The sequence below is a fragment of the Leuciscus leuciscus genome (genome assembly GCF_965113295.1).
Source record: "Leuciscus leuciscus genome assembly, chromosome: 10".
NCBI lineage: Eukaryota > Metazoa > Chordata > Actinopteri > Cypriniformes > Leuciscidae > Leuciscus > Leuciscus leuciscus.
In genome coordinates, this window is record NC_138734.1 from 1,467,092 (window position 1) to 1,479,397 (window position 12,306).

Sequence of the window (12,306 nt, forward strand, 5' to 3'; positions counted from 1 at the left end):
TAAATGAACCAAATCAAGAGCAGTTCATGATAGACATTGTGAGGTCCATGCCAGGCCTGATGCACAAATCCAACATTTTGAGCTTGTACAGCTGAGCTCCTGGTTGGCAAGTTAGAATATAAAAACAATCATAATGCATGATCTTCATCTTGAGCTTTGCCGTTTTTCACACCTACCTACAATTATGCATCAGTCATTCAATGTTTAAGCTTAGTAATCAAGCAAAAATCCATGTTTGATTATGCTTAAAGGTTCCAGTCATCTAATGTTAATCTACTACAGTGTGCATTTACTTAGCCTAGAAATCTAGACGCACCCTAGCGGCAGCAACAATTGATTGAGCGTGTCTATGGTGAGTTGCCAGACCTAACATCTTGATGTAGGTCTGGCTTGCCAGGCTAGCATTTACTACTTTTTTACTAAACAATAGTATTGTTAAAGTTTTTCAAGGTTGTGTCTCCTCATTGTTGCTAACGATGTATTCATTAGTTCAGCTCGGTAATGTTCTTTCATGATCTCAAGAAGGAGTGTGACAGTTGTATGATTTATAGCACATTGTGAAATCTTCATCAGACCGGTTCCAGCCGGAGGGCAGACGCTGCGATTCTGATTATGAGAGTTTCTGCTGACTGAGCAAAGCATTTGATAAAGTTCATAAAGTGAAAATCACAAAAGGCAGCATCCAGGATCAGAACACAATACTGTTCTTCCTTAAAGCTGTAAAGCTGTTCTTCCATTAAACGCAGCACAAGTTACATTTTACATTTACATTTAGTTATTTAGCAGACGCTTTTGTCCAAAGTGACTTACAAATTGGGACTAAATTAATTAAGTCATCGTGAAGAGGCAAAAAACAACGCAAGAAGTGCTCAAAATACGAAGTTCAGGTATTATTCAGAGTAGCATAAGCCTGATAAGCGAGAATTTACAGGAATATATACATATATATACTTTTTTTTATTTTTATTTTATTTATTTTTTATGAGGTTAATTGCTCACGGAAGAGAAGAGTTTTTAGCTCTTTTTGGAATGTTGTCATGGATTCTGCATTCCGGATGCCGGTGGGGAGATCATTCCACCAGCATGGAACTGTGAATGAGAATGTTCTGGAAAGTGATTTTTTGGCTCTCTGTGATGGGACCACGAGACGTCGCTCGTTGACCGATCGAAGGCTTCTGGTAGGGATGTAGACTTGTAGGAGTGAGTGAAAGTAGGAGGGAGCTGAGCCTGTGATAGTTCTGTAAGCAAGCGTCAGTGCCTTGAACTTGATGCGAGCAGCGAGAGGTAGCCAGTGCAGAGAGATGAACAAAGGAGTGACGTGGGCCCTCTTGGGCTCGTTGAAGACAAGACGAGCTGCAGCATTCTGGATCATCTGTAGGGGTTTGGTTGCACATGATGGAAGTCCAGCCAGAAGAGCATTGCAGTAGTCAAGCCTAGTAATGACCAGGGCCTGGACGAGAAGTTGTGTGGCATGCTCAGTTTGAAATGTGATCTGTGAAGGTCAGCTGGTCATCGAACGTTACTCCAAGATTTCTGACCGACCTTGATGGGGTGATTGATGATGAGTCTAGCTGGATAGTGAAGTCGTGTTGCAGAGTTACGCTGTTAGTTATGCTTGCGCAGGACAGATTGAAAACAGCTTCATTATTGCATAAGGTTTTGTACTTTAATGCCTAATTCAAAGTACATCTGATATGACTTAGATCAAAAACTAACTTTATCTGGACAATACATTTATTCTAGATCTGCTGTAAAACCTAAACTATCTCTGTTATTGTAATCTCCTATTATCTCTGTAAAGCTGCTGTGAAACATCTATAGTGTTAAAGCGCTGTATAGATGAAGGAGACTCGACTGACTTCGAGCGCCGATGGTCTTCCCTCTAGTGCCCTGCATACACTTATGTAATTTACATCGCAAGCATGATCTCGGTTCTTTAGTCAAATGTTGTCAACGTAAGTATACTAAGATGTGTAATAAAGTTAGCAACTGAAGGGAGGGAAAAACCTGTTTTGTCGGTGTGCAAATGTTCACATCTGAATGTTTCCATGTAAAATCCTCATCTTGCCGAACATTTGCGTTTATCATGAAGGGCCTGAAGGTGGATCATAACCCCTTATTAAACAAAATCCTCACTCGTCACACAATGTCTGAAACCTGACACTCAAACACCAGATCCACACACCAAATCTGCAGAACCACACACTCATTCTCGGCCTTCGACTCAGTTTTCAATTTCATAAAACACTTTTTGCAAACCACAACACACACTTCTCTATGAAACACACATCAATCTAACAGGAAGAATCTTGATTTCCTTTTTCAAACACAACCTATCAAAACACTACAGTAATCACACACACACACACACACACGAACTCCTCACATGTGCACTCATTACTTTACTGAACACCAACCAATCATGGCTTTAGAATAGGCCTATAAACAGGTCAAAGGTCAAGTTATAGGTTTTTAGGACTGTGTAAAACCGTATTCACAACCACAAATGCAGTAAAAAAATAAATAGTTTGGTTCCAATCTTGCTTTCGTGTTTACCGTGAATTTTTCTGCTTCTCTCTGCCAGATACTTTCAATCTTGTACAGAAATATGAGCGCATTAAAGAAGAGCTTTAGGTTTTGAATAACTGTGTGTAAATGATATATCCAAAAATATAATATTATGGCAAAGGTGCAATGTAAGACAAATGTTTGCTTTTGAGATGTTTGTGATATTCTGAATGCAGCGCTTCATTTTGCAGGAGATGTGAGGTAATTTACATTCTGTGTGCATGTCTTGGATTTGTGTGTAAAGTTTTGAGGAAAAAAAAAAGAGTGGAAAAACAGTGGAAAAAACCCTGTAAACTGAGAAACCCTTGAATTATCCTCGATAGGGATGTACATATGAAGATGTAATTCAATATAACACACTGCTATTATTAATAGGTTGCGTTAGAAAGATGTGGTCGATATCAGTGCAGATATGAGAGTGAAATACATAATTCTCACAAGAACATCTTCGTTGACAGAAGAACAGATGATGTTAGTTCTCAGTGTTTCTCTATTTGCAGGATTGTTGGAAATGTGCATCAAAGTTTTACATTATACATTAAGAATATATTAACATGTACAGTGAACAGGCAATTATTACACGTTGGGAAAACAACATGGGATTGCATTGATAGTTTTAGATTCCCATTACTGAATTACAACACATTTATTCACTGACTTTATCAGTAATGGCCGAGCCATATGGACTAGTTCCCTGGGACTTGCTCAAAGTAACCACTAGGTGGCGCTGAAAGTAAGTGTGAACACAAAGAGATTTGACTTTGTCTAAGTCTATAAAAAATATAAAAAAATAAGTAAAAAAAGTCTGACTTTTTTAGTTAGATAATTTTTTTTTTTTTTATGTAACAAAATGATCATAAATGACAAAAAAACAGCAGAGCCATATCTCGAGTTGTCACATTTGAATACACTTTAAAGGGATAATAAATCTATATATTAAAAAAAAACCTGTATGCTGTTATTTTTCCCTGGAAGACCAAAGCAGAGCCTCTGAGGAATCTTCACAGCTCGTTTTCATCACGAGGAGACGAGTCTCTAACCGGAGCGGACGGATCTCTTATGTGTCTCAGCATCCTCGAGTCGAACAGCTGATCACTGCATGCAGCTTCAGTTAGTCTGTTCATCACGAGGAGACGAGTCTCTAACCGGAGCGGACGGATCTCTTATGTGTCTCAGCATCCTCGAGTCGAACAGCTGATCACTGCATGCAGCTTCAGTGTTAGTCTGTTCATCATGAGGACACGAGTCTCTAACCGGAGCGGACGGATCTCTTATGTGTCTCAGCATCCTCGAGTCGAACAGCTGATCACTGCATGCAGCTTCAGTGTTAGTCTGTTCATCATGACACTGTTTAACACAGCACAAGCTGTACAGACTACCTTTATGCTATTTTGGTATGGAAACCCCATTACCACAAAAAAAAAAAAAAAAAAAAAAAAACGACTTCTGACTTAAAATACAAAACACACACACAAAAAAACAAACACATTTCTGAGAAAAAAAAAAAAAAAAAAAAAAGTAAGAATTGTCAGATAAAAAGTCGCAATTATTTTTTTATTTCGTGGTGGAAACAAGCTTCCGTATTTTGCAGGTATATGAACTATGGAAAAAAACTGAGAATTTTTCTAAATACAAAATTTCTGGAACCACAAAAGAAAAGATTAACAACTCGAGGGTAAATAAATTTCCATTTTTGGGTGATTCTTCTTTTAAGACACTTCTTTTAAGATGTTTTTAGCCTTGTTTAAGGTAACAGGGTTGCATGACTTTGGGGTGGGTGCAGAGAAACCTTCCTAAAGTCCATGATGTAGATCCATTTAACCCTTAGAGAGGTTAACCCATTCAGCTCTAAACGAAGCATGATATAAACATGTACAAAATGCATTGCTAGGGTTGCTAAAATTAGATTCCGACTATCAAAATGTTGCGATGTGAAGTCTGCGTCACATGTCCTCGGCCAACAGGAGCGGCTGGAGAAAGAGTCCGGCCGTTCCCAGAATACACACCAGCACGAACACCCACAGGAAGATCCGGTCAATCACCATGGCAACATACTTCCAGTCATCCTGGACCTGCGGAGACCAGAGTCGGAAGAGCAGGACATTAAGTAAGGAATAATTGACGACAGGCCGTTGAATTATTAGAAAAATAATGCACACCCGAGGTGGTAATGCGGTTACGACGCGAAGCGGAGTGGCCGTTACACCTCGGGTGTGCATTATTTTTCTAATAATTCAACGGCCTGAAGTCAATTATTCCGCTTATACTACAGTTACCACACCTCGAAACATTGTTCAGATTATGTATTTCAAGACGTTTGTAAAGTTTTTGTCATTAAAACGCTCTTGTATGTAGGACTAATTTCTTACGCATCTAATCCCATGCCTCCGTTGCTAATTCCAAAACGTCATTTCAGAGTTAGTAACGGAGGTTTGAGCCGCTGATAGCAGACTAATGCTTAGTTAGGGTTAGGGTTAGGTAGAGTTAGTAACGGAGGTTTGAGCCGCTGATAGCAGACTAATGCTGAGTTAGGGTTAGGGTTAGGTAGAGTTAGTAACGGAGGTTTGAGCTGCTGATAGCAGACTAATGCTGAGTTAGGGTTAGGTAGAGTTAGTAACGGAGGTTTGAGCCGCTGATAGCAGACTAATGCTGAGTTAGGGTTAGGTAGAGTTCGTAACGGAGGTTTGAGCCGCTGATAGCAGACTAATGCTGAGTTAGGGTTAGGGTTAGGTAGAGTTAGTAACGGAGGTTTGAGCCGCTGATAGCAGACTAATGCTGAGTTAGGGTTAGGGTTAGGTAGAGTTAGGGTTAGGTAGAGTTAGTAACGGAGGTTTGAGCCGCTGATAGCAGACTAATGCTGGGGACACACGACTCGCTGACACATTCTCTGACTGGTTTCATCGACATGATCGACTGCAGCAGATTTTAAACACCGACTTTGAACACAGACTGAACGCGCTGAACACGCGTTTGGGCATGATCAGTCATAAGTATCAAATTACATTCATAACCGGCCTTAAAGTGTGTTCCCGGCTTTATGCAGTTATTAATGCAGTTATTAGAGAGAGATGTTGCATAAATGAGACAGAAAAGCATGTGCGTCAATATTATTATTTATTTATTAATTCAATCGTTTTAATTAATTCGTTAATTCTTTTTTTTTCTTTTCTATTATTGACAGATGACAGTAGACTAGCCAAATAAATGAAACCCAAAGCCCTTTTAACAAGTAGGCCTATCAATAATTATTTATTTGTTATTATCTGCAATAAAAATCCGTGCTATTGATTATAGATAGGACTTTATAGTTTATTTATTCAAATTAAACTGCATGTTTCTATTGATTGTGAAGCTAGACATTGAAAATTGCAGATCAAGCGCATGGGGCGAAATGCTTTTTCTTGTTATGAATTGTATCCTATTTTCCGTTATTACAGTTGACTACGCGAAGTGATATGGAACTGTAATGCGGTCGAGACCTGCCTGGAACTACTTTAGCCGTGCGTTTCCCTGAAAATAATGCACACCTTAGAACGTTCGTCAACCAATCAGATTCAAGCATTCAACGGCCCTGTAGTATAAAGTCTAATGCATCATATTTGATCATCAAAACTCCAAGGCCTCAGGAAAACCTGTCACACACAATCTCACAGTCCTTCTGTCGTCTGGTTGATTCTTTAGACTCTTTTATCAAGTTAAAGTATTTTAGTATAACGTCCTCCTTCAGCTTGTGCTTCACGTGTCTTTCTGCTGTCAAAACTGCACTGTAAAAGGAAGAATAACTTTAATATTGTTAGTAATATTTCAACTGGACAGAAGCAACTGAGGTTTACTTTATTATCCATAATTTCTTAAAAAATCATGAGTATTTAAAATATGATCATCAGGCTTTCGAGGAATTAGTTCATCTCTCAATCATCATTGCATTATATGTTTTAAAACTACAGAGCTTTGAACATAAAACTAAGCATTAAATATCATCTTACTGGCAAATATTGATATTTATATGCATTTTATGTCAGCATCTGCTGTAACTGTTATAAGGATCTCCTTGATTAACAAGCATCAGAATTTCATATAAATATCAGCATCTGCACAAAATTGCATATTGTTGCTCAGTTTGGGCTTTTTCATATTGTCAATATTTATATCAGACTATATGAGCCTTAAAAGCCTGATGCATCAAATATGATATTCAACACAAAACGCATCTGTACATATTGACTTAAATATTGTCTAAAAGTACAATAAACTATTATTCCATTTCATATGTTCCAGTGGCTCAAACAATGAAACATGGTGTTAGTAGGACTGCACAATTAATCGAATTTCTAATCGCGATTATGAGAGCGGATGCCATGATTACGTAATCGTTCATAGCCATGTGTGTGTGTTTAGAGCATGTGTGTGTGTTTAGAGCATGTGTGTGTGTTAAGAGCATGTTACGTTTGTGAGAGGCAAATCACGATTACTTCAGAGAACCAGCACAATAGGAATTAAAGCTGCAAGCAGCGATGAAAGGGCCCTCGCACCCGTGCCATCGTCACTCGTTGGCTTTAGGAAGACAGAGCATGGTTGGGCAATGTGCATTTAAGGAGGAATACAGTACTGTATAGTAGTTGCTAGCATGTTTAGTATGTTTTTAGCATGCTTAGTACACAATAGGTATGTGGTTAGTACTGCATTACTGTGTTAACCAGTTCAGTTTCTGTTGGCAGTAGGTGGGGTTATATATCTGAATATTGCTTTGTAGATGTGTTCAGTGCAGGACTTTTATCAAGTATGTGAAGTTTGGGGCAGATTGGATATTGTATGTTTGAGTTACAACAACTTCCTTTAGCATTTCTAGCATGTTTTATGATGTTTCTGGCATATTACATATTCATTTTGGGGTAGATTGGACATTACATGCCTGAGTTACAGCAAATTCATATTTAATTGTAGTAATACATGAAGTTTTTACACACCATCGGTGCTCGGGCCCTAATTACCATTGACGTTAGTGTTCGCTGAAATAAAGAGTCTCTCACCTCAGAAAAACGAGCTTAACTGTCCTCTGTCCTGTCAGTCGCTATCCTGCGCTAGTAGCACACACTCTTCAACTGCACACGCTGTATATCACTTCACTATATATAAAGCACAAAAGAAACTACGAGCATGTAACGTGGAAAGACTCTTATAGTTTCTTTGAGTTGGCCAGTGGAACCATCAATGCTGCTGATGATGATGTGGTAACACGCACTATTCTTTTGCATTGCATTGGTGCTCCAGTGCAGAGGAGTTTCGCCAATCTCCCGGGTCCTAAAGATTCATGAACGGAGACTGTAGCTGCACTGGATGCTTACTTTACTCCACGGAAAAATGTTGTGCCAGAAAGACACAAATTCAGACTGAGATCTCAACTACAGGATAAAACGACTGACACATTTGTGAACACGTTAAGGGAACTGGCCAAATCTTGTGAGTTCGGAGCTTCAGAACGTGATATGATACGAGATCAACTCGTAGAGAAATGTGCTCATAGACGATTAAGAGATAAACTGTTGCAGGAAGAAGGGCTTACGTTGGAAAGAGCATTAACTGTTGCTAGAATTTCTGAATCAGCCCAAGCGGAGTCTAAAGTGCTCTCAGAAAACAACACCAAAGAAAAAGACAATCACGTTCATTTCACGAAGGGTACAAGAGCTCCTAATGCAAAAGTGCAGCTGCAAAATGCCAGCAGAGGGAGATTTGAAAAGAACAACAGTGACGCCAAGTGTTATAGATGTGGATGACAACACATAAAGACTGGGGGGCAAAATCAGCAATCTGCCTGTATGCAGAACAACCGGTCATTATGCACGTGTTTGCAGAAAGAAAAAGAACTCACAGGAGCATAAAAATGACATACAAGGCCAAAGACAGGTCAGACCGCAAAGACAAACCACTGAGAGCTGTAAATGACAATGAGCTGTAAATATTTGTGTATTCAATTGATCCAGAAGGAAAAGAGACCATGAGAGTTAATGGACAGAGGCTGAAGATGGTCATAGATACAAGAAGTGGAAGAAATATCACTGGAGAAGAACTCTATCACTGATTGTTTGCACAAAAAGTTGAACTAAAACAAACCAAGAGAAAATTCTACGCTTATGCACAGACGCACTCTCTCCACTGAGTGGGATTTTTGAAGCACATTTCCAATGGAAGGATAACATCACGAAGGATGACATTTTTGTAATAAAAGGAAATGTAGAGCGACTGTAAGGAAGGCGGTCATGCTTTGATTCAAAGATCCTGAAAACCACAGACCAGGTCAGTGCAACTGAAAAGAGATTTTTGAAACTTGAGGCTGAATATCAGTGTCTGTTTAAAGGACTGGGACAAATCAAAGATTACAGCCATAAAATATCTGTAAATGAACCTGTAGCTCAAGCTTTAAGGAGAGTACCTTACCTGATGGTAGAGGCTGTAAATCAAGAGCTGGACAAAGTGCTGGAAGATGGAATCATAGAGGAAGTGTACGGAGGATCTGAATGGCTGTCAAACATTCTTCTCATTCCAAATAAAGACCCTAAAGAAGTGAGACTTAGTGTAGATCTGAGAGAAGTGGATAAAGCGGTGGTAAGAGAAAGACACCCTGTACCAACAATAGACCGTATACGGCAAGCAATACAGGGAGCAAAGGTGTTCGCAAAACTTGGCAAGTTGATCTGGCACTTGAATCCAGACAAATGACCACATTCATTACACACAGGGGATGCTCCCGTTTAAGGAAGGTTCCATTCGGATTGCCCAGTGCTCCTGAAGCATACCAGATAGCCATGGACTCATTGTTATGTGGGATGCCAGGTGTGGTGTGCTACATGGATGACGTGGTCGTGTTTGCTGAAAATAAAAATGAGCTGGAGCAAAGACTGAGAAATGTTTTTCAAAAATAAATAAAAATGTTTCTTTGGACTTAAGCAGGTTGAGATTTTGGCTCATGTTGTCACAGCGGATGGAATAAGCCAGATCCACGAAAGGTTGAAGCAGTTTGTAACGCTCCCAGACCTGAAAATGTTGCACAGTTACGTTCATTTCTAGGCACTTGTGGATTTTTTATTATGTTTGTTCTCAATTATGCAAATCTGTCTGAGCCTCTCCGAAAACTGACCAGACAAGGACAAGAGTGGCAGTGGTCATCTGAAGCAGAAAATGCATTTAAAAGACTGAAAAAAGAATTAACTAGTGAGCCAGGCCTAGCCTACTTCAACATAAATGCTCCAACAGTTGTGATCAGTGATGCAAGTCCAGTCGGACTTGGAGCAGTTTTGCTTCAGACACAAGAAGATGGAGCAAGGAAACCTGTAGCATATGCCAGCCACTCTCTAACACCCACAGAAAGACGTTACTCTCAGATAGAGCGGGAAGCCCTAGGGTGCGTTTGGGCGGTGGAACACTTCAGAGCGTATTTGTGGGGAGGCAGATTTACTCTTTAAACGGATCAACGACCTCTCATTTATATGCTCAATCCAGAGAAGTCAAAGCTTCTGCCTCCTTATGACTGTATCCATATGACTAAAAGATTGAACACATTGCAGGTAATGACAATGTTGCAGACTCACTTTCTAGACTTCCTTTACCGGAAACTGAGGACAACAGTTACGTGGACACGTATATGGACAGAGTGTTGTCTGTAAATATGATGGATGTACCAGCCTTGACTCTTGAGGAATTTAAAAGAGCTACCATGAACGATACTACCTTGACGCAACTGATTTCCATAGTGGAGACAGGACAATGGCCTACTACAATTCCTGAAAGCCTACATTCATACAAACACTGCTCGGATGAGTTGTCAACCCTTGATGGTCTTCTGCTGTGGGGACACAGGATAGTTCATCCTTCCACTCTGGTCCAGCAAGCTTTGAAAATTGCACACAAGACACATCAAGGTGTAATTCGCACAAAGCTATTCTTAAAGAAGCTAATTCTATTGGCCTGATATGGACATGGAGGTCGAAAGAATGGTCAAAAACTGTAATGCATGTGTTCTGAATCAACCCTTGCATGAAGATCAACCACTGCATCCATTAGAACTACGACCTAGACCGAGGACCAAGATAGGTGTTGATTTGGTGGGTCCTATTCAGAATGTCTATATACTTACTGTTATAGACTACTACACATCATACCCCGAAGCAGTCGTCATTGTTGATAAGACTTCCAAGACCGTTACCAAGGAAATTATGAAAATATTTGCCCGATTTGGGTATCCCTTAGAATTAGTGACTGACAACGGGAAGCAGTTTGTCGGATACGTCCTCGAGGCATTTCTGAGAACTAGTGGAGTTAAGCACATCAAGGCCTCACCTTACTACCCCAAAAGTAATGGTAAAATAGAAAGATTTCATCGTTACTTGAAGAAAGCCTTCAAAGCAGCTAAAAGTGAGGGAAGGAATTGGAGTGAAGATCTCTCAAAGATTCTTCTTGCCTATCAATCTACACCACAAGGAGCAGGGGTGCCCAATCCTGCTCCTGCCGATCGACTGTCCTGCACAGTTTATCTCCAACCCTAATCAAACACACCTGCCTTTAATTTTCAAGTGATCCTAAAGACCTTAATTGGTTGCTTCAGGTGTGTTTGATTAGGGTTGGAGATAAACTGTGCAGGACAGTCGATCGGCAGGAGCAGGATTGGGCACCCCTGACATAGAATATCGGGTGAGACACCGGCTTATCTGATGTTTGGACGAGATGTGCGTATGAAGTTGCCTAGTCTCATCACAGACAAAAGAGAAACAAAAGACATTTAAAGTCATCATAAAAGGTACAATGAGAAAGTGAAACAGTACGCAGACATGACAAGACGAACCAAGGAACACAACTTTAAGTTGGGAGACATTGTATATATGGCGAGTATGGAAGATGGTAAGCTGGACTCTAAATATAGAGATACTCGTTTTGAAGCAAACATCGGGCAATTCCTTTGAAATGGTCAATGTAGAGCAGTGGTTCTCAACCTCTCCTGCAGGGACCCCCTGACAGGCCATGTTTCTGTTTTAACCCTGAAATGACACACCTGATTCAATTAATGAGTAGTTATTAGAGTAAGAAGAGTAGGAATTAGTCAATTAATCAATTAGTTAACTACTCATTAAGCCTTTAATTAATTGAATCAGGTGTGCCATTTCAGGGTTAAAACAGAAACATGGTCTGTCAGGGGGTCCCTGCAGGAGAGGTTGAGAACCACTGATGTAGAGGATAGCTCAGACACCTGTAGCGAGCCTTTGAGTGGTTAAGAAACCTCTCGTTTCAAGGACACGATTATGTAAATGTTTGAGTATGTTTGTTGACTGGTTAGTCAGTTTGGATTGAAACAATATAGCAGTATTCAGAATAACAGTAACAAAGCTGTTAAAACGAAGGGTAATTTGTTATTTTGTAGAATTTAAGTTCTCTAATACTAACTAAGGGATGGAATGTAGTGTAGTGATATCGCGAGAACGGGGTTGGGAAGAGAGGAGTGATCGCGAGAGTCAGGAGAGCGATCCTGTAGTTGAGAGAGTTGTTAATACAGTGGATATAACAGCAATAAAGACAAACAACACAACAACAGGCCTACTGTTTATTTATCAGTATTAGTCATATTTTTAAAATGTATGTGTATGTAAAGGAGGACAGTACTTGTGTGTGTGTGTGTGTGTGTGTGTGTGTGTGTGTGTGTGTGTGTGTGTGTGTGTGAACAATTTTTGCGTAAACAAAATGATTATAATA

The 12,306-nt window shown here is 39.9% G+C and overlaps 1 protein-coding gene across 1 annotated transcript in view; it reads right to left on the bottom strand.

Annotated features, from left to right (window-relative positions):
* Nucleotides 1-4,072: 4,072 nt before the first annotated feature.
* The window catches only part of chrna3 (cholinergic receptor, nicotinic, alpha 3), a 23,133-nt gene continuing 14,899 nt past the window's right edge, over nucleotides 4,073-12,306 (bottom strand). The window contains exon 7 of the mRNA XM_082182222.1: nucleotides 4,073-4,640. Coding sequence (XP_082038348.1) covers nucleotides 4,512-4,640 — 129 coding nt within the window. The 3' untranslated portion in view covers nucleotides 4,073-4,511. The remainder of the gene's footprint in view (nucleotides 4,641-12,306) is intronic.